The sequence below is a fragment of the Nerophis ophidion genome, linkage group LG26, assembly GCF_033978795.1.
Source record: "Nerophis ophidion isolate RoL-2023_Sa linkage group LG26, RoL_Noph_v1.0, whole genome shotgun sequence".
Classification (NCBI taxonomy): Eukaryota; Metazoa; Chordata; class Actinopteri; order Syngnathiformes; family Syngnathidae; genus Nerophis; species Nerophis ophidion.
In genome coordinates, this window is record NC_084636.1 from 29,259,292 (window position 1) to 29,281,945 (window position 22,654).

At 43.6% G+C, this 22,654-nt stretch overlaps 3 protein-coding genes across 7 annotated transcripts in view; all 3 read left to right on the forward strand.

Annotated features, from left to right (window-relative positions):
• Positions 1–3,787, forward strand: part of ptgfr (prostaglandin F receptor (FP)) — a 131,694-nt gene extending 127,907 nt beyond the window's left edge. For both annotated transcript variants that reach the window (XM_061887796.1, XM_061887797.1), the window contains 2 exons: positions 502–1,310; positions 3,043–3,787. In XM_061887796.1, coding sequence (XP_061743780.1) covers positions 502–1,310; positions 3,043–3,408 — 1,175 coding nt within the window. In that variant the 3' untranslated portion in view covers positions 3,409–3,787. The remainder of the gene's footprint in view (positions 1–501; positions 1,311–3,042) is intronic.
• Positions 3,788–9,388: 5,601 nt separating this feature from the next.
• Positions 9,389–15,390, forward strand: btf3l4 (basic transcription factor 3-like 4). Of its 3 annotated transcripts, none has more exons than XM_061888014.1 (6): positions 9,389–9,537; positions 9,748–9,809; positions 11,820–11,933; positions 13,292–13,493; positions 14,931–14,990; positions 15,119–15,390. In XM_061888014.1, exons 2-6 carry the CDS (start codon positions 9,756–9,758, stop codon positions 15,163–15,165), a joined length of 477 nt encoding a protein of 158 aa, XP_061743998.1. In that variant the 5' UTR covers positions 9,389–9,537; positions 9,748–9,755; the 3' UTR covers positions 15,166–15,390. The 3 variants fall into 3 exon arrangements, with proteins under 3 accessions (XP_061743998.1, XP_061743999.1, XP_061743997.1); XM_061888015.1 differs by having other exon boundaries at positions 9,389–9,511; XM_061888013.1 differs by lacking the exon at positions 9,389–9,537 and adding an exon at positions 9,611–9,663.
• A 4,150-nt stretch (positions 15,391–19,540) lies between these two features.
• Positions 19,541–22,654, forward strand: part of zfyve9b (zinc finger, FYVE domain containing 9b) — a 36,388-nt gene continuing 33,274 nt past the window's right edge. For both annotated transcript variants that reach the window (XM_061888103.1, XM_061888104.1), the window contains exon 1: positions 19,541–20,047. In XM_061888103.1, the coding sequence (XP_061744087.1) occupies positions 19,984–20,047 (64 nt within the window). In that variant the 5' untranslated portion in view covers positions 19,541–19,983. The remainder of the gene's footprint in view (positions 20,048–22,654) is intronic.

Genomic DNA, 22,654 nt, shown 5'->3' on the forward strand with positions numbered 1-22,654 from the left:
TCTCCTCCATTTGAAAATGTGGGCGTTATCATCATTACTGTCTGATTCCAATCAATGCAAGTCATCAGAATCAGGTAATACACCAACTTATATTCTTGTCTTTGTGAAAGAAAGACATCTATATGTGTTACACATGCTTGTATTATCATTAAACACATTTAACTTGTTTACAAAAATGTCTCTTTCATAAATAAATAAATATAAATGATATATATAAATGAGGTAGATCCCCTCGAGGTTGGTCAATTGAAAAGTAGCTCGCCTGCAGAAAAAGTGTGGGCACCCCTGCATTAGAAGAAGGCAGCCTGCCGTTCCTAAAACTTGGACACACCCATCTATACCTTTGGCCATTCTGAGCCAGTAATTTCCAGAAGTTATCTCATCCTGTGAGAAGCCCCCTTTTTGACATACAAAAGTGTGATTTATATGATTAATTAACGTCATTATGTTTTAAAGTTAAATGAAAACAATGTTCCAAATGAATTGTACGTTACCTTCCAGATTTCACGTCCGCCATGTCGACCAGCGAAAGCGCTGATCTGGACAGCGGGTCAGACGTTAGCCCCACAAACATCACCTGTGTCGAGAAGCATCCGTCGATCACCACCTCTGTCATCTCCATGAGTTTTGGCATCTTGTCCAACAGCCTGGCCCTCTACATCCTGCTCAAATCCTCCAAGCGTGTTCCTCTGAAGTCCAAGGCACCCTTCCTGGTGTTCGCCACCAGCCTGGTGGTCATCGACCTGCTGGGCCACCTGGTCAACGGCTCCCTCGTGTTTTTCGTCTACAGCCGGCAGAAGAATTGGGAGAAGTTTGACCCTCGCGGCTACATTTGTAACGTTTTTGGAGCTAGCATGGTGTTCTTCGGCCTGAGCCCACTGTTCCTGGGCTGCGCCATGGCTATCGAGCGCTGCATGGGGGTCACCAGGCCCTTCTACCATTCCACAGGGCTGGTGTTCCGTCACATGAGGAAGCTCCTGTCCGTCATTTGGCTGTTCGCTGCCCTGGTGGCCCTGCTCCCGGTGCTGTTATGGAAGTCCTACGGGGTTCAGAGATCCAGGAGCTGGTGCTTCTTCCATCTGGGGAAGCCCAAACACTGGCTGGATGTGTTCCTGCCTGTGTTCTTCTCCCTGCTGGGCTTGCTGGCCTTGCTCTTGTCTATCATCTGCAATGCTGTGACCAGCTGCTCTCTGCTGCTGTCCACAAGGCACCGCAGGCATCACAGTAGAGGAACATCTTACCACATCGAGATGATCTGCCAGCTGCTGGCCATCATGCTGGTTTCCTGTATTTGCTGGGGGCCTTTACTGGTAAGCATAATTGTCCCTCGATATCTTCCGTAACTACCTCAGCGACCTCAGCCCCAGAAATAGGAGAGTCCACCACAGATTCCCCAGGCACTGCTTCCTCAACACGTCTTCCTATGAGGAAGCAGTGCCTGGGGAATCTGTGGTGGACTCTCCTATTTCTGGGGCTGAGGTCGCTGGGGTAGTTAAAAAGCTCCTCGGTGGCAAGGCCCCAGGGGTGGATGAGGTCCGCCCGGAGTTCCTTAAGGCTCTGGATGCTGTGGGGCTGTCGTGGTTGACAAGACTCTGCAGCATCGCGTGGACATCGGGGGCGGTACCTCTGGATTGGCAGACCGGGGTGGTGGTTCCTCTCTTTAAGAAGGGGGACCGGAGGGTGTGTTCCAACTATCGTGGGATCACACTCCTCAGCCTTCCCGGTAAGGTTTATTCAGGTGTACTGGAGAGGAGGCTACGCCGGATAGTCGAACCTCGGATTCAGGAGGAACAGTGTGGTTTTCGTCCTGGTCGTGGAACTGTGGACCAGCTCTATACTCTCGGCAGGGTTCTTGAGGGTGCATGGGAGTTTGCCCAACCAGTCTACATGTGCTTCGTGGACTTGGAGAAGGCATTCCACCGTGTCCCTCGGGAAGTCCTGTGGGGAGTGCTCAGAGAGTATGGGGTATCGGACTGTCTTATTGTGGCGGTCCGCTCCCTGTACGATCAGTGCCAGAGCTTGGTCCGCATTGCCGGCAGTAAGTCGAACACATTTCCAGTGAGGGTTGGACTCCGCCAAGGCTGTCCTTTGTCACCGATTCTGTTCATAACTTTTATGGACAGAATTTCTAGGCGCAGTCAAGGCGTTGAGGGGTTCCGGTTTGGTGACCGCAGGATTAGGTCTCTGCTTTTTGCAGATGATGTGGTCCTGATGGCTTCATCTGACCGGGATCTTCAGCTCTCACTGGATTGGTTCGCAGCCGAGTGTGAAGCGACCGGAATGAGAATCAGCACCTCCAAATCCGAGTCCATGGTTCTCGCCCGGAAAAGGGTGGAATGCCATCTCCGGGTTGGGGAGGAGACCCTGCCCCAAGAGGAGGAGTTCAAGTACCTAGGAGTCTTGTTCACGAGTGAGGGAAGAGTGGATCGTGAGATCGACAGGCGGATCGGTGCGGCGTCTTCAGTAATGCGGACGTTGTACCGATCCGTTGTGGTGAAAAAGGAGCTGAGCCGGAAGGCAAAGCTCTCAATTTACCGGTCAATCTACGTTCCCATCCTCACCTATGGTCATGAGCTTTGGGTCATGACCGAAAGGATAAGATCACGGGTACAAGCGGCCGAAATGAGTTTCCTCCGCCGTGTGGCGGGGCTCTCCCTTAGAGATAGGGTGAGAAGCTCTGCCATCCGGGAGGGACTCAAAGTAGAGCCGCTGCTCCTTCACATCGAGAGGAGCCAGATGAGGTGGTTTGGGCATCTGGTCAGGATGCCACCCGAACGCCTCCCTCGGGAGGTGTTTAGGGCACGTCCAACCGGTAGGAGGCCACGGGGAAGACCCAGGACACGTTGGGAAGACTATGTCTCCCGGCTGGCCTGGGAACGCCTCGGGATCCCCCAGGAAGAGCTAGACGAAGTGGCTGGGGAGAGGGAAGTCTGGGTTTCCCTGCTTAGGCTGTTGCCCCCGCGACCCGACCTCGGATAAGCGGAAGAAGATGGATGGATGGATATCTTCCGTTATATGACTTTTTTTCTTTCTTTTTTTTAGATCTGTGTCATCTTCCTGAGCTCCAAAGACAAACCCGAGCCAACGTCTGACAGTCTCCTGTTTGCGGTTCGCATGGCCACGTGGAACCAGATCCTGGACCCCTGGGTCTACATCCTTCTTAGGAAAGCAGTGCTGAGGAAACTCTACCTGATGTTACAAAGATGCTGCAGGTCCAAGGCCCTCCAGGAACCGGTGCAGTGGCAGCACAGCTTCCTTCAAAACTCCGGGTCGAGCAGCTCCAGATTCGGCCCACGTGAATGCCGTTGCTTTGATGGACTATTTGTGCAAAACACTCGAATCACTCTGTCTGCTGACTCGAACACTCAAGTGTTTCACGTGGTCATATCTGTATGGAAGAAAAGCTGAAAGAAAAGGGAAATATGGTCAATATTGTCAAGGATGGGGAATTCTATTTGCAAAATGATCTGCTCAGTTCTTAAACTTATGTACAGTGTATTATGTAACTAATGTTCAGGACTTTAACATAATTACACCATTACGATACATTTATTTTCCTAAATGTGCTTTATAAGTTATTATTAATGTGTGATTTTCATGTTCCCTTGATATTTTTGTCGTGTTGTCAAAGTCAAGCAGTGCCTCTCTGCGGATAAGTTTAGTTTGCTTACGAAATATATCATCGTTATTTGTTCTTATGACACCTTTTCCTATCTGACTATATTAAAGCAACAATCCTTTTCACTACTGTGTGTTCCTCTGAATGAATAAAACATTAATATTACAATGTGACCTGTTTTATTTAAGTCTAGAGTTTAGAGTGAAATGCAAATTTTATTTTCACTCGCATACAAAACATTCCAACTTGAATTGTTTCCCTGGCTTCGAGACTCTCCTGAAGGACAGTGCGGAAAAGACACAAAAAAATCCCTTCCTGTCTCTCATGGTCAGCACACCTGTTGTTGACCGGACTGACTAGCAGCTGCAACAATACCAAGGCTGCAGAACAGAGACACGTGGCAGGCTTACACACAAACACATGCATCCACACACGGTTTTGCGGTTGCATTTTATTCCGCTCCCTTTTTCTATATGTCCCGGCAAGAAATCTGCGTTCAAAGGACTCCGGCTTATTAGTGATTCCCAAAGCCCAAAAAAAGTCTGCGGGCTATAGAGCGTTTTCCGTTCGGGCTCCAGTACTCTGGAATGCCCTCCCGGTAACAGTTCGAGATGCCACCTCAGTAGAAGCATTTAAGTCTCACCTTAAAACTCATTTGTATACTCTGGCCTTTAAATAGACTCCCTTTTTAGACCAGTTGATCTGCCGTTTCTTTTCTTTTTCTTCTATGTCCCACTCTCCCTTGTGGAGGGGGTCCGGTCCGATCCGGTGGCCATGTACTGCTTGCCTGTGTATCGGCTGGGGACATCTCTGCGCTGCTGATCCGCCTCCGCTTGGGATGGTTTCCTGCTGGCTCCGCTGTGAACGGGACACTCGCTGCTGTGTTGGATCCGCTTTGGACTGGACTCTCGCGACTGTGTTGGATCCATTATGGATTGAACTTTCACAGTATCATGTTGGACCCACTCGACATCCATTGCTTTCCTCCTCTCCAATGTTCTCATAGTCATCATTGTCACCGACGTCCCACTGGGTGTGAGTTTTCCTTGCCCTTATGTGGGCCCACCGAGGATGTCGTAGTGGTTTGTGCAGCCCTTTGAGACACTAGTGATTTAGGGCTATATAAGTAAACATTGATTGATTGATTGATTGATGTTCTCTTTGTTTTGTCTTGTCTACACATTTTTGAAGCCTCTTTCTTTGCGCTGTCCTCCAAATTTAAACATTTGAGATTGAAATGATCAGCTGCACTCTCGGCTCAATTGACAAAATATTTTTGACGAGGAAAAGAGGTTCTGGGAAGCGTGGCTGCCCTGATGGAACCATTGCTGCGGGGTACGTGAGAGAATCCTGGGATAAATGGAGAATCATGTGCCTCTCAGTCCTTTCCATCGGGGACGTGGAAGGCATCTACCTATTTGGAACCGTGATCTCGGGGCACCTGCTAATCGGGCTGGGCATTGCTCTGGCATATCGTCAAATTCGTGGGACAAAGGCAGACACTCTAGAGGCCCAAAGGCTGTTCGTCACAATGGAAGGTTTGGGCCGGGCTGTGGAATCACAGACTGGGGCGATTTCTGAACTGAATCGCAAGATGGATCACATCATGGAAAAGCTGTTTGAAAGGGAAAAATTGGATATGAGGCTCAGTATGGACGGGTAGAACAGACAAGCCATTGTAATGTCTGCTTGCAAAAAAACAAAAATCCTAATCTACGATTTGACTCCCTCGAATGGCCTTGACGCTGCAACAACAGGAGAAGGCTGTTCTGAAAACACCTCAATGATGGACGCTTTTGACCTCCCTCCCTCCTCAACGACACCTGGAGTCGAACTTGTGCTTCCATACAGAACAGCATCAGGCCTATAGACACTACATCCACAAACCCAAGACAATGGGCATATATACGCACACACACCCTCCTCCACCCCACGCCTTCACCACAGCTTAATTCCCCTTTGGGGTGATGGACAGCTGGCAGTGCTTTATAGCAGCAGTCGACCTCCAGGGCCCCAACTCTCCCCCCCCCCCTTTAGGAGCCCAGTATAGATTGTATTTTTTTTACTCATCTTCTTCCCCAGCATTTTAACTTTTTCCCACCTTTTATGGGGCACTTCGTGGCGAACCATCAGCATTCCTGTTCTGTAACCCGCTACACTGTTTGTTTGTCTAATCTTGAACGGCTTTGTGCTGAAAGCATAGTTTTGTTGTACTTGTTGCAATGACAATAAAGACCTATCCTATCCTAAAATATACACCACACACACATACCCCACATCCCATCCAACGCCCTTGATACGAATACATTAGGGGTGATGGACGGCTGGGCAGCACATGAAGAGCTGCAACTCCCACCGTAGCCCCATCACCCTCCCCTCTGTTGCAAGTCCCGAGTTGTATGTTGTAATATGTATATGTGCTTTGCTATTGAGTTTTTCCCCACTCCAGACTGGGCCCCCTTAGGAGCCCAGTCTGGATTGTATTTTTTTACTCATCCTCCCCCAACGTTTACCTTTTTCCCATTTTTTACAGGGTGCCTTGCGGCGACCCATCAATGTTCCTGTTCTGTTGCCCAGTACACTGTTTGTTTGTCTAATCTTGAACAGGTTTGTGCTGAAAACAAAGTTTTGTTGTACTTGTTGCAATGACAATAAAGACCTACCTACCTACAGTATTTGTTTTGTTAATTTACTGCACACTACTATGAACTGAATATATACATATATAAACAATGCGTGTGTGTTTGTGTGTGTTATATATGTAAATTATAATCTGGATTGAATAATTACAAGTGCAAATGTAAATCATGATGAAACAATGACAAGCGGTCGATTAATAGCTATTACAATAATATATATATTTTTAAAAACATTAATTGTGTTTTGCATTAAAAAATAATCAAAATCAAAATCTACATTAAAATTCAAATTAAAACTTTACCAGGGCATAAACCTTAGTGGCTCCCTGGAGCATTTTTTAAAAAGGATTGAAAATGGAAAAAAGATGGGGGGAAATTTTTTTTTGGTTTCGTATGTTATTTGTTTGAGGACACACATGACACACACCTTACCAATTGTTAGAAAGCCCACTGTTTAATATGTTTGTGTGTATGCTTCACTGATGAGAGTATTTGGTGAACATAGTTTTGTCCTACTATTTACAGCGGTTCTTGAACCCACTCTAGTGTGGACCGTGACCCAACAGTTTGTTTACATGTAAAATCTTGCACTCCTTCCTTGTCTCATTTTGTCCACCAAAAGTTGTATGCGGTGCTTGAATGAACAAAAGTGTGCTTTTGTTGATGTTATTGACTTGTTGGAGTGCTAATCAGGCATATTTGTTTATGCATGACTGCAAGCTAATCAATGCTAACATGCTATTTAGGCTAGCTGTGTGTACATATATTGCATCATTATGCCTCGTTTGTAGGTATATTTGAGCTCATTTAATATCCTTTAATTTTATCCTCCTTGTATATAATTTAGTTTTGCAAGTCTCATGACACATTATTTGTATGTAATATTGGCTTCATTTCAGATAGTTGTTTGTGTGTCATGTTGTTCCAGGCCACAGCAAAAGTTATCGAGCTTGCCAAAGATTGTAATACATCTATTAAAAGAAGACAGCCTCCCGTTTCCTTTAACTTGCACACACACATCTATATCTTTGGTCATTAATAAACAGTAATTTCCAGGAGTTATCTCAACTTCTAAGGAACCTCTGATTTACTACTTTTTTTTAAATGTGTAGAATACAATTTAAATTTGCATAGTCCCCTGATATGTCTTCCAACAAGGTGACTTTCATGGCTAATTGGACTTGGGTCGCAAGCTCAGGTCTGATCATCCTGTAGCTGGCCGCCTCTAGAGAGGGTGTATAGTTTTAAAGGCCGAAACGCCCAGTGACCCAGAGGAACACTACTGATGATGCGCACCCGTAAATTATTTTATCCTTCAGGTCTTCCATTCACGTTCACTGTTCACCTACAAGCGTACTTGCCAACCTTGAGACCTCTGATTTCGGGAGGTCGGGGGTGGTGGGTGGGTGGGGAGGCGTGGTCGGGGGTGGGGGTGGGGCGGGGTCGTGGTTAAGAGGGGAGGAGAAATACTTGAATTTCAGTGTTCATTTATTTACACATATACACACACACATAACACTCATCTACTCATTGTTGAGGTAAGGGTTGAATTGTCCATCTTTGTTCTATTTTCTGTCAGTATTTTTCTAACCATGCTGAACTAGAGTCTGAAATCTTCCATCTCTCCCTCGCTTGGCCCAAAACATACAGTAGATGGCAGTATTCTCCTGGTTAAGAGTGTCACAACGTTGCTGTTTACGGCAGACGAACTGCTTTACGGTAGACGAAAACGTGACTGCTGTTGTTGTGTGTTGTTACCGCGCTGGGAGGACGTTAATGAAACTAATTAACAATAAACCCACATAAGATACCAAGAACTCGCCCTCGATCATTCTGCAGTTATAACGTCATTGGGCAGGCACTCTTAATATTGTGGGAAAGCGGACGTGAAAACAGGCTGTCGACGCGTCACCCAGGTCCGCATGGAGGTGGAAGGGGCGTGGCCTCCAACTCCACCTGAATTTCGGGAGATTTTCGGGAGAAAACTTGTCCCGGGAGGTTTTCGGGATAGGCGCTGAATTTCGGGAGTCCTCCGGAAAATCCGGGAGGGTTGGAAAGTATCCCTACAAGGCCACCATGTGTATGTGCTCGCAAAGGATGCAAAAACCTCATTCTGTTTTTAATTTGTTTTAGGAGTCTTTTTCAATCAATCAATGTTTATTTATATAGCCCCAAATCACAAATGTCTCAAAGGACTGCACAAATCATTACGACTACAACATCCTCGGAAGAACCCACAAAAGGGCAAGGAAAACTCACACCCAGTGGGCAGGGAGAATTCACATCCAGTGGGACGCCAGTGACAATGCTGACTATGAGAAACCTTGGAGAGGACCTCAGATGTGGGCAACCCCCCCCCCCCTCTAGGGGACCGAAAGCAATGGATGTCGAGTGGGTCTAACATGATACTGTGAAAGTTCAATCCATAGTGGCTCCAACACAGCCGCGAGAGGCCAGTTCAAGCGGATCCAAGACAGCATCGAGAGTCCCGTCCACAGGAAACCATCTCAAGCAGAGGCGGATCAGCAGCGTAGAGACGTCCCCAACAGATACAGGCGAGCGGTCCGTCCTGGGTCCCGACGAGCGGTCCATCCTGGGTCTCGACTCTGGACAGCCAGTACTTCATCCATGGTCATTGGACCGGACCCCCTCCACAAGGGAGGGGGGGACATAGGAGAAAGAAAAGAAGCGGCAGATCAACTGGTCTAAAAAGGAGGTCTATTTAAAGGCTAGAGTATACAGATGAGTTTTAAGGTGAGACTTAAATGCTTCTACTGTTTACGTGTTTTTAGGAGTCTTTTTTACGTGTTTTAAGAGTCTTTATGTGTTTTAGGAGTCTTATTATGTGTTTTAAGAGTCTTGTTTTAGGAGTAATTTACGTTAGATGTCACTGTGCATCTCTTCGGAGTCATTTTATGTGTTTGAGAGTCATTTTTAATGTTTTAGAAGTTGGTTGTTGCGTTTTTAAATGTTTTACTAGTCATTTTAATGTGTTAAGTCATCTTATGCATTTGTGTTTCGCACAAGAGGTAGAACCTGTCACTCTGTGTTTTCTGGAATCTTAGAAAAAACAAGAAGTCTGTAAAATTATAATTTTAACTCCCATTGTCCGTCGCTGGTGTTTGTTGATGTAATATCCAAACTATCCTATAGATGGCAGCACAACTTTCTGACACAAAAACGAGGAAGAAAGCAAACCCATGCTCATTTGTGACTAAAACGCTCTTCTTCTTAATCCCAATCTCTTAACCTTGTACGTTTTCCTGGATACTGGAACAGGTTTTAAAACATTTTTTATGAATGTTTGTGTACTAGTCAGGTGTCGTTTAGGGAGTGTTTGTGTGCCTCTTGTGTTGTTTTTGTCACGCTAGGTGTAGGCAGCTAATAGCTAGCGCTTCATGCTATGTGTGTGGAAAATACTCTTTACATTTAACATTAACAGAGCTTGTATTCGTCGTTCAGCATAAATTAATTCTTGGTATCTCGCAGGTGAAAATATGAATCAGGAGAAATTGGCCAAACTTCAAGCCCAAGTGCGGATAGGAGGAAAGGTAAATACAAACCCGGAAGTGCTTTGTTTTGATGGAAAGTAAGATAACAAAACACGTTCAAGCAGACATGCTTTGCTAATGGTGCGTTTTAAGGCCCCTGAGTAGTCGGAAATGTGAAGACTACCTAAAAAGGCAACGTTCATTGGAAGGCCAAAGTCTGGATTTCTAGTCCATAATAAACAGGCATGACGTCATATCAACGGCAGCGCCGTTGCCGTGAATTACAAACCCCGTTTCCATATGAGTTGGGAAATTGTGTTAAATGTAAATATAAACGGAATACAATGATTTGCAAACCATTTTCAACTCATATTCAATTGAACGCACTACAAAGACAAGATATTTGATGTTCAAACTCATAAACGTTTTTGTTTTTTTTCGCAAATAATAATTAACTTAAAATTTCATGGCTGCAACACATGTCAAAGTAGTTGGGAAAGGGCATGTTCACCACTGTGTTTCATCACCTTTTATTTTAACATCACTCAATAAACATTTGGGAACTGAGGAAACTAATTGTTGAAGCTTTGAAAGTGGAATTATTTCCCATTTTTGTTTTATGTAGAGCTTCAGTCGTTCAACAGTCTGGGGTCTCTGCTGTCGTATTTTACGCTTCATAATGCGCCACACATTTTCGATGGGAGACAGGTCTGGACTGCAGGCGGGCCAGGAAAGTACCCGCAGTCTTTTTTTTACAAACCCACGCTGTTGTAACACGTGCTGAATGTGGCTGGGCATTGTCTTGCTGAAATAAGCAGGGGCGTCCCAAAAGCTGTATGTACCTTTCAGCACTACTGGTGCCTTCACAGATGTGTAATTTACCCATGCCTTGGGCACTAATGCTCCCCCATACCATCACAGATGCTGGTTTTTAAATTTTGCATCGATAACAGTCTGGATGGTTCGCTTCCCCTTTGGTCCGGAAGACACGATGTCGAATATTTCCAAAAACAATTTGAAATGTGGACTCGTCAGACCACATAACACTTTTCCACTTTGCACCAGTCCATCTTACATGATCTCGGGCCCAGAGAAGCCGGCGGCGTTTCTGGATGTTGTTGATAAATGGCTTTCGCTTTACATAGAAGAGCTTTAACTTGCACTTACAGATGTAGCGGCAAACTGTATTTAGTGACAGTGGTTTTCTGAAGTGTTCCTGAGTCGATGTGGTGATATCCTTTAGAGATTGATGTCAGTTTTTTATACAGTGCCGTCTGAGGGATCGAAGGTCACGGTCATTCAATGTTGGTTTCCGGCCAGGCCGCTTACGTGGAGTGATTTCTCCAGATTCTCTGAACCTTTTGATGATATTATGGACCGTAGATGTTGAAATCCCTAAATGTCTTACAATTGCACTTTGAGAAACGTTCTTAAACTGTTTGACTATTTGCTCACGCAGTTGTGGACAAAGGGGTGTACCTCGCCCCATCCTTTCTTGTGAAAGACTGAGCATTTTTTGGGGAAGCTGTTTTTATACCCAATCATGGCACCCACCTGTTCCCAATTAGCCTGCACACCTGTGGGATGTTCCAAATAAGTGTTTGATGAGCATTCCTTAACTTTATCAGTATTTATTGCCACCTTTCCCAACTTCTCTGTCAAGTGTTGCTGGCATCAAATCCTAAAGTTAATGATTATTGGCAAAAAAAAAAGGGTTTATCAGTTTGAACATCAAATATGTTGTCTTTGTAGCATATTCAACTGAATATGGGTTGAAAATGATTTGCAAATCATTGTATTCCGTTTATATTAACATCTAAAACAATTTCCCAACTCATATGGAAACGGGGTTTGTAGAATATTGTTTAACCTATGTGTATTTATCATCTATTTCTGTGCAACAATTCCTGTTCCCCAAGCAGTCTTAAACGCATCTTAAGTCATTACAGATGCTCATAGGTAGACTATTTTATCATAGATTCTTGCATTTTTGCACACTTTAAAGAAATGTGTGATCTGCTATTGTTTGCATTTTTATTCAGGTTAGTCATTTATTTGCTGTGGTTTCAGGGTTCTGCACGCAGAAAGAAGAAGGTGGTTCACAGGACCGCGACATCAGATGACAAAAAGCTTCAAAGTTCGCTAAAGAAGTTGGCGGTCAACAACATTGCCGGGATTGAGGAGGTACCGTATTATCCGTACTATAAGGCGCACTTAAAATCCTTTTTTTTTCCTCAAAACTCGACAGTACGCCTTATAACCCGGTGCACCTATAAACGATAAATGTGACCAGTAGATGCCAGTTAAACATAAGAGATACGTGTAGACTGCAATATGACTCAGGTAAACAACACCACCATTTTAAACATTACAAACGGCGCTCAAAAATCTATCAAAATGTTATAAATAATAAATGATAAATAGGTTGTACTTGTATAGCACTTTTCTACCTTCAAGGTACTCAAAGCGCTTTGACACTACTTCCACATTTACCCATTCACACACACATTCACAGACTGAGGGAGCTGCCATGCCGTCCCCTTTAGTATAACTTTGGTAAGCTATGATGCCGTACCGCTTGATGGATTGTACTGTGCTTCAACATATGAGTATTATTATGTTCTGTGTGTATAAGGTAAGACATATTATCTGGCGTTTAGTTTTGTAATATTATGCAAAATAACTTTTACTTACCTTCCTGTACTTTCTGATCTGTATTTGGGATCTACATGAATCCTGAAAAAATCTGCCTTTGTAGTCCATGCCGACACCGTAGTCGATAAGCATCTTCTTTTTCTCTATCTTCTTGATATGGGACATTCATCCTCCGCTTTTGCAATTTCTATTATAAAGTAGTGTAAAGTTCTTACTTATATCTGTCAGTAAACTCGCCATGAATGCGCTAAAACACACCGGTATAATGAGTTTACATTATTCACCCAAGGAACTTTAGTTATTGGAGAGTTCCGGTCGGACGGTTTTTCCCAAGACACATTTCCGGCGTTGTTGTTGCACTAGTGAGCCACGGATTAGAAGATGCTGCTCCGTTATTGATTTAAGTAAAGTCTGAACGTCATTGAAACAGTTAGCTCCATCTTCCACTCCCGTCCTTGCACGCTAAACCGCTACAACAAAGATGATGGGGAGAAGACGCTGTCGAAGGTGAGCCACGTAAATAAGACCACCCACAAAACAGCGCATCCTGACTTTGACTGTCCGTAAGCGGCTTGAAGATGATCTGTAAAACATCATCCATGCAACATTTTGACCAAAGAACCACCGTTACATGTTATGTAGACCACAAGGAAGTGTTTTAAATTTAGAAAAAAACAACAATAATATAACTCCTTTAATGTGCCCTGTAATCCGGTGCACTTTATGTACGAAAAAAAGATAGAACATAGACCATTCATCGGCCTAATAATAGCCCTGTGGTCCAGAAAATACGGTAATTGGCAAAAATCGCAATTAGGTTTTTTCTCAAAATTGTGCAGCCCTATTCTGTAGTGTAAGTTAATGTTATGACACTTCCTCCTTCTCAGGTCAACATGATTAAGGACGATGGGACAGTGATCCACTTCAACAACCCCAAAGTTCAAGCCTCCTTGTCGGCCAACACATTTTCCGTCACGGGTCACGCCGAGACCAAGCAGCTGACGGAGATGCTGCCCGGCATCCTCAGCCAGCTGGGGACCGACAGCCTCAGCAGCCTGCGCAAACTGGCCGAGCAGTTCCCACGGCATGGTGTGTACAAGACATGGAGTAACGTCAGCATTATTCACAGTCCCCGAGAGTTTCAGGCGCACTCGCATACTGTCCTGGGCCGTTCCAAGCTTTGACCCGTTCAATAGTTTACTGTACGGTCATACAGTAAACTGGTATTAGTATAGTACCGTGATACTAATGAATCATATTCGGTACTATACCGCCTCTGAAAAGTACTGGTCCACCACCCCCCTGCCCCTCTGTCATTGTCACTTAATGACATTGCTGGTTTAGGAGCAGACGAGCATGTTCGGCAGCGCACAATCACTGAGTACTTACGAGCAAACACAGTGTGCAGACAGAAAAGGGAGAACGGACACATTTTGGCTTAAAAACTAAGGATAAAGGTGAAGTTATAACACTGAAACGCCCTCAGGAAGAGGTGCTTTAAGACATGGCTAAAGTCCAGGAGCAGTCGGCAGCGTTTTAGCTACTTCTAAATCACTAAACCTCGCCTCCATGGCGACAAATAAAGTAAATTTCTTACAAGAATCATCCCTGCAGGACGAGGAATAGCTAAACATACTTCACTATACACCGTAGCTCACCGCAGTCAAAATCTAAACAAACGCTATTGTTAGATCTACACCTAACATCCACTGTAATGATACCATGTAACAGAGCGTATTTAGTCGATATTACTATGATTACAGCGATATTTTTTAGCATCACAAAATCTTTCTTTTTTTAAAAAATGTATATTATGTTGATAAACTCAGGAAATATGTCCCTGGACACATGAGGACTTTGAATATGACTATTGTGTGATCCTACTTGGTATCGGATCGATACCTAAATTTGTGGTATCATCCACAACTAATGTAAAGTATCAAACAACAGAGGAATAAGTGATTATTACATTTTAACAGAAGTGTAGATATAACATGTTAAAAGAGAAAGTAAGCAGATTGTAACATTAAATGAACAAATAGATTAATAATTAATTTTATACCATTTGTCCTTAATAATTTTGTCAAAATAATAAAATGTAAAATGACACTATGTTACTGCATACGTCAGCAGACAAATTAGAAGCCTTTGTTTGCTTACTTAATACTATAAAACAAAACTTGTCTTGTAGGTTCAGTATTATATTTGAGGACAAAATTGTTCTTCGATTGCTATAACAAACATATGTTTATGTACCCTAAGATTTTTTGTCAAAATAAAGCCATTAGTGCCTTTTTTGTGGTCCCCTTTATTTAGAAAAGTATCAAAAAGTACCGAAAAGTATCGAAATACATTTTGGTACCAGTACCAAAATATTGGTATCGGGACATCACTAGTTTACAGTCAGGTAATCAACTGGGAGGCCAGACCAGGCGGGCAAATGTCACAGACTTTGGACTGTTTTAAAAACAGCAGAGTGCTCCTGTCACACAGGAGATATTTGACTGTCTCTTTTCTGTTTTCCAGTTCTTGACAACAAAGCTCCAAAAGCAGAGGACATAGAGGAAGAGGATGATGACGTTCCGGGTATGGACTTTTTAACACGTGACTGCATTATTCAGGGTTGAAGGGATCTAAACATATTTGAAGATGGAGCCTGTTCATTGATCTTTTCTGTATAAAAAAATAGATACAATTGTGTTGTTTCCGTACAGATTTGGTGGAGAACTTTGACGAAGCATCAAAGAATGAAGCGATCTGAAGAACGTGACTGCATCGGAACCAGAAATTTCGCCCAGGACATATCAGACTGGACTTCCACAGATATGCACACACACCAGAGACTTTTCTTTTACCAGACGGTCCACAGTTAAAATATGAATTTCTTAAAACATGAGCGGTTGAGCCAATTTACTAGTCATTTATTGTAGCTGTCATATTGTTTTTGTTTATAAATCCAATTAAAAAAAGGCCGTTTTTAATTAGATCCTGCGTGCTATGCTCATTGGCAATCCAAAAGGGTCCATCTAAGCCTGCTGATTTGGCCACAACAATAGGGACAACCACACAATCTAATGAGAGGAAACCAAAGAACAACATACACCATATTGCCAAAAGTATTTGGCCACCCATCAAAATGATCAGAATCAGGTGTATAAAATCAAGCACTTAGATATGGAGACTGTTTCTACAAACATTTGTGATAGAATTGGCCGTTCTCAGGAGCTCAGTGATTTCCAGCGTGGAACTGTCATAGGATGCCACCCGTGCAACAAATCCGGTCGTGAAATTTCCTCGCTCCTAAATATACTAAAGTCAACTGTCGGCTTTATCATAAGAAAATGGAAGAGTTTGGGAACAACAGCAACTCAGCCACCGAGTGACAGAGAGGGGTCAGCGGATGCTGAAGCACATAGTGCAACGAGGTCGCCGACTTTCTGCACAGTCAGTTGCTACAGAGCTCCGAACTTCATGTGACCTTCCAATTAGCCCACGTACAGTTTCCATGGCCGATCAGCTGCATCTAAGCCATACATCGCCAAGTCCAATGCAAAGCGTCGCCACTGGACTCGAGAGCAGGGGAGACGCCTTCTTTGGAGTGATGAATCACGCTTTTACATCCGGCAATCTGACGGACGACTCCGGGTTTGGAGGTTGCCAGGAGAACGGTACATTTCGGACTGCATTGTGCTGAGTGTGAAATTTGTTGGAGGAGGAATTGTGGCATGGGGTTGATTTTCAGGAGTTGGGCTTGGCCCCTTAAAGTAGCAATGATTGTCACACACACACTAGGTGTGGTGAAATGTGTCCTCTGCATTCGACCCATCCCCTTGATCACTCCCTGGGAAGTGAGGGGAGCAGTGGGCAGCAGGGGTGCCGCGCCCAGGAATCATTTATGGTGATTTAACACCCAATTCCAACCTTTGATGCTGAGTGCCAAGCAGGGAGGTAATGGGTCCCATTTTTATAGTCTTTGGTATGACTCGGCCGGGGTTTGAACTCACAACCTACCGATCTCAGGGCGGACACTTTAACCACTAGGCCACTGAGTAGTTGCAGTGAAAGGAACTTCATGCATACTTGCCAACCTTGAGACTTCTGAATTCGGGAGATGGGAGGGGGGTGGTGGGTTTGGTGCTAGCGGGGGTGTATATTGTAGCGTCCTGGAAGAGTTATTTCTGCGAGGAGTTTTGGGTATTTGGTCTGTTTTGTTTATGTTGTGTTACGGTGCGGATGTTCTGCCGAAATGTGTTTGTAATTCTTGTTTGGTGTGGGTTCACAGTGTGGCGCATATTTGTAACAGTGTTCAAGATATTTATATTTGTATGGCTGTTGATCAAGTATGCCTTGCATTCAATTGTGTGTGTATTAAAGCTGCACATATCACGTGACTGGGCTGCAACGCTGTTTGTATGGAGGAAAAGCGGACGTGGCGTCAGGTTGTAAAGGACGCTAAAGGCAGTGTCTTTAAGGCACGCCCCCAATATTGTTGTCCGGGTGGAAATCGGGAAAATGGTTACCCTGGGAGTTTTTCGGGAGGGGCACTGAAATGCGGGAACATCGGGAGGGTTGGCAAGTATGACTATGTGCTCCAGGAATCCAAAACATTTTGGACAACTCCAGGCTCCTAACCTTGTGGGAACAGTTTGGAGCGGGCCCCTTCCTCTTCCAACATGACTGCGCACCAAGCAATGTCCGTAAAAACATGGATGACAGTCTGTTGTGGATAAACTTGACTGGCCTGCACAGAGTCCTGACCTGAACCCGACAGAACACTTTTGGGATGAATTTGAACAGGGACTGTGAGAGCCAGGCTTTCTCGACCACCTCACTAATGCGCTTTTGGAAGAACGGTCGAAAATTCCGAAAACACACTCCGCGACCTTGTGGACAGCCTTCCCAGAAGAGTTGAAGCTGTAATAGCTGCAAAAGGTTTGACTGACATCATATTGAAGCCTATGGGTTAAGAATGGGGTGGCACTTCAAGTTCATATGTGAGTCAAGACAGGTGCCCAAATACCTTTAGTAATATAGTAATATGTCAATGCATTTTAAACTATTCTCAGGAGATATAAAACAAATTTGTAATGCCATGATTAATCACCAGAAACCATATTGCATTTTTGGATGCTGATTTTTATCAACCCCATTACAGGCCTACTGAAATGAGATTTTCTTATTTAAACGGGGATAGCAGGTCCATTCTATGTGTCATACTTGATGATTTCGCGGTATTGCCATATTTTTGCTGAAAGGATTTAGTAGAGAAAAATTGACGATAAAGTTCGCAACTTTTGGTCGCTAATAAAAAAAGCCTTGCCTTTACCGCAAGTAGCAGACGATGATGTCACCCGTGTGAGGGCTCCTCACATCCTCACATTGTTTTTAATGGGAGCCTCAAACAAAAAGAGCTGTTCGGACCTAGAAAACGATAATTTCCCCATTAATTTGAGCGAGGATGAAAGATTTGTGTTTGAGGATATTGATAGTGAAGGACTAGAAGAAAAAAAAAATTAAGTTAAAAAAAAAACGCGATTGCATTGGGATGGATTCAGATGTTTTTAGACACATTTACTAGGATAATTCTGGGAAATCCCTTATCTTTCTATTGTGTTGCTAGTGTTTTAGAGAGTTTAATAGTACCTGATAGTCGGAGGGGTGTGTCCACGGGTGTCTTGAGGCCAGTGTCTGAGGGAAGTCGACGGCAGCTGTATGGACGGCACAAGCTCAGCTGATCTCCGATAAGAGGCAACTTTTTACCACAATTTTCTCACCGAAAACTGCTGGTTGACATTTGGCCGGGATCCATGTTCGCTTGACCGCTCTAATCCATAGTAAAGTTTCACCTCCGGGAATTTTAAACAAGGAATCACCGTGTTTGTGTGGCTAAAGGCTAAAGCTTCCCAACTCCATCTTTCTACTTTGACTTCTCCAATATTAAATGAACAAATTGCAAAAGATTCAGCAACACAGATGTCCAAAATACTGTGTAATTATGCGGTTAAAGCAGACGACTTTTAGCTGTGTGTGTGCGCAGCGCTAATATTTCCTTACAGTCCGTGACGTCACGCGTACACATCATTCCACGACGTTTTCAACAAGAAACTCGCAGGAAATTTAAAATTGCAATTTAGTAAACTAAATTTAGTGGGTTTCAGTAGGCCTTTAAAGGCCTACTGAAACCCACTACTACCCACCACCCAGTCTGATAGTTTGTATATCAATGATGAAATATTAACATTGCAACACATGCCAATACGGCCGGTTTAGTTTACTAAATTGCAATTTTAAATTTCCCGGGAGTTTCGTCTTGAAAACGTCGTGTAATGATGACGTGTATGCAAGACGTCACGGGTTTTTAGGAAGTATGAGCGCTGCACACACACACAGCTAAAAGTCGTCTGCTTTAACGGCATAATTACACAGTATTTTGGAGATCTGTGTTGCTGAATCTTTTGCAATTTGTTCATTTAATATTGGAGAAGTCAAAGTAGAAAGATGTAGTTGGGAAGCTTTAGCCACACAAACACACGGTGATTCCTTGTTTAAAATTCCTGGAGGGGAAACTTTACTATGGATCAGAGCGGTCAAGTGAACATGGATCCTGACGGAATGTCAACAAGCAGGTTTCGGTGAGAAAATTGTGGTTAAAAAGTCGCTTCTTACCGGAGAAAAGCTGAGCTTGTGCCGTCCATAGCTGCCGTCGACTCCTCTGAAACATTGGCGTCAAGACACCCGTGGACACACCCCTCCGACTATCAGGTACTATTAAACTCACTAAAACACTAGCAACACAATAGAAAGATAAGGGATTTCCCAGAGTTATCCTAGTAAATGTGTCTAAAAACATCGGAATCTGTCCCAATGCAATCGCCTTTTTTTTTTTTTCAGTCCTTCGCTATCAATATCCTCAAACACAAATCTTTCATCCTCGCTCAAATTGATGAGGAAATTGTCGTTTTAGCTCTTTTTGTTGGAGGCTCCCATTAAAAACAATATGTGAGGAGCCATCAAACATGTGACGTCATCGTCTGCGACTTCCGGTAGAGGCAGGGCTTTTCTCTTAACAGCGAAAGTTGCGAACTTTATCGTGGATGTTCTCTACTAAATCCTTTCGGCGAAAATATGGCAATATCGCGAAATGATCAAGTATGACACCTAGAATGGACCTGCTATCCCCGTTTAAATAAGAACATCTCATTTCAGCAGGCCTTTAAAGGGGCAATCTGCCATGATGCAGTGCAGTTCCACACCACTGCAAACTTTGTCCTGACTCCCTCTGATTGTGCGCCTGTACCTAATGAGGTGGCCGCCGACTGACCGCATAGCTTGCTCAATACGCGTGACGTCATAGCCGCTCCTCTGCACTTGCAGCACATTTCTGCATGCCTCTTGAGTTTCCTCCACGAGCTGCAGAGAACGAAGGGAGGATGGGAGGGGGGGGGGTCTCTCCGTGGGGGGTAAAGAGGCAAACACAACCCCCACCACCTCACTCTTCCTCATCATTCTCATCCCTATACCCAGCCTCTCCACGCCATCCTTTTTCCCCGCCGCCTGTGATGTAAGTGGAGGGGGAAAAATGTTGAAGTTGTTCTCGGCGCGGGACGACGACAACGAGAGCCTCCTGGGGGCCGTCACGGAAGGTATAGACTCCGTTCCGGTCACGCCGTTTCGCGCCTCGCGTTTATGTCTGGAAAAGCGCTGATGCAGCGTTTGTCCGCGCGCGTGCACGCAAGCGCGCGCCTCCGCTCTGCGGTTGACTCATGCAAAATGAAAGAATGGGTGCAAAAAAAAAATCAAAACAAGTAGAGAGTGTGGATGGAGCTAATATGAAAGAGGATGACGGGTCTGCCGGAGTGTCGCATTGGCGAGCGTGGATTTAACACGAGAGCACGTGCTCGATGCGTCACAGGCAAAGCTGCAGTACGTAACACTTTTTTAAAATTAGAATAGAATGGACTTCAGCTACAATCGGGCGGAAGGCGGGGTACACCCTGGACAAGTCGCCACCTCACCGCAGGGATAATTTTGCTATTTTGAGTATTAATTCAGTCATGTCAAGTATTTATATATCCACACAATAATAACTATAATTGTTCTTCTCTATTTGGACAATTTTTTGTTTTGTGCAATCTGTACCTTTTTTGTCAGAGCTTGGACTTTCCTGTAAACAATTGTACTTGCATGGCTATTCTGATACTACATCAGCATTACTATCCATCCATCCATTAATTTTCTATACCACATATCCTCGTTATGGTCGCAGGTAAGCTGGGGCCTATCCCAGCTGACTTCGGGCCAGAGGCAGGGTACACCTTAGACTGGTCACCAGCCCATCGCAGGTTTATTGTATTTTTTTTTTAAATTAGTGTTATAGTCATCTATGAATGTGTGTAAAGGATAATCCCTTTTGACTTGATGTTGTAATTGTATCAAACAGCTTTTGAAATTTTAGACACCACCTGGCGACCCCAAAAGGGAATAAGCGGTAGAAAATGGATGGATGGATGGATAGAATGGACTTTATTGTCATTATATTTGCATATAACGAGATTAAAGACTCCAATTTAAGGTGCGGTAGTGGGAACAAATATGGGGTGAAATAAATAACACAAGAGGTAATAAAGGAAAAAACTAACAATTGAAATAAACAGACTACTCTCCAATAAAAATAATAAGCAATCCTGTACAATATACAAAACACTAAAGAAATACAAAATACTGTACAAAATACAGAACAAGACAAGAGTACCGAAGTAGTTATTACTATTGTTAAAATGTAGCAAAAAATACGGCGTGGACGTGACATTAAAACGTGTACTTTTTTATTTTTTATTTTTTTTTTTTTAATCTGAATTGTGCATTAGGAAATTTTCCGGCATTGATGGCAATTTTGCAGTCATGGACACTCTTGACTCTGCAGTGGTGGTATTAAGTTTAAATGCCCACTGAAATTAGATTTTCTTATTATTATAGGTCCATTCTATGTGTCATACTTGATCATTTCGCGATATTGCTATATTTTTGCTGAAAGGATTTAGTAGAGAACATCGACGATAAAGTTTGCAACTTTTGGTCGCTAATAAAGCAAAGCCTCACCTGTACAGGAAGTAGCAGACGATGTGCGCGTGACGTCACGGGTTGTAGGGCTCCTCACATCCTCACATTGTTTATAATCATAGCCACCAGCAGCAAGTGCAATTCGGACCGAGAAAGCGACGAGTTCCCCATTAATTTTAGCGCGGATGAAAGATTTGTGGATGAGGAAAGGTAGAGTGAAGCACTAAAAAAGCACAAAAAAAAAGTGTGAGCGATTCAGATGTTATTAGACACATTTACTAGGATAATTCTGGAAAATCCCATATCTGCTTATTGTGTTAATAGTGTTTTAGTGAGATTATAAAGTCATACCTGAAAATCCGAGGGCTGCTGTGAACGCCAGTGTCTCTGAGAGAAGCCAGTGGAGGAGCCAAGATCACAGCTGCCATTTTGACAGCTACAGGAGGAGGTCGCATAATCCACTCAAGTCTCCGGTAAGAGCCGACTTAATATCACAATTTTCCCATCCAAAAACTTGCTGGTTGACGTAGAGAAACATGTTCGCTTGACCGCTCTGTGTTAAAGCTTCACAACAAAACAAAGAAACACCGGCTGTGTCTCGGTGCTAAAGGCAGCTGCAATCCACCGCTTTCCGCCAACAGCATTATTTTTTATAGTCTCCATTATTAATTGTTTTCTTTGTTTGAAAATAAAACAAGCACAATCTGAAAGTGTACAAATCATAATGTTGTTGGAGTTTTTTTTTTTACACTTACATGTTGCGGCTAATAGTTTTCTATCTTTATTTGTCGTTATTTGTACTTTCCGAATAAATTATGTGATAATAATCATCAGTCAAATCATTCGTGTTCATTTTCCAGCTATCAAGATTAAAGAAATAAAATGTAATTACACAATGTTATTTATGTAGTTTGCTCGTTTTCCTCAACTGATGTACTAACATCCATTCATCCATCCATTTTCTACCGCTTGTCCCTTTTGGGGTCACGGCGCGGTGCTGGAGCCTATAACATTATGTGGTTTTTTTTGTGTTTTCTTTAACATACCGCATTTTTCGGAGTATAAATCGCTCCGGAGCATAAGTTGCACCCGCTGAAAATGCATAATAAAGAAGGAAAAAAACATATAAGTCGCATTTTTTGGGGACATTTATTTGATAAAACCCAATCGGTAGTTTGGGAGTTCAAACC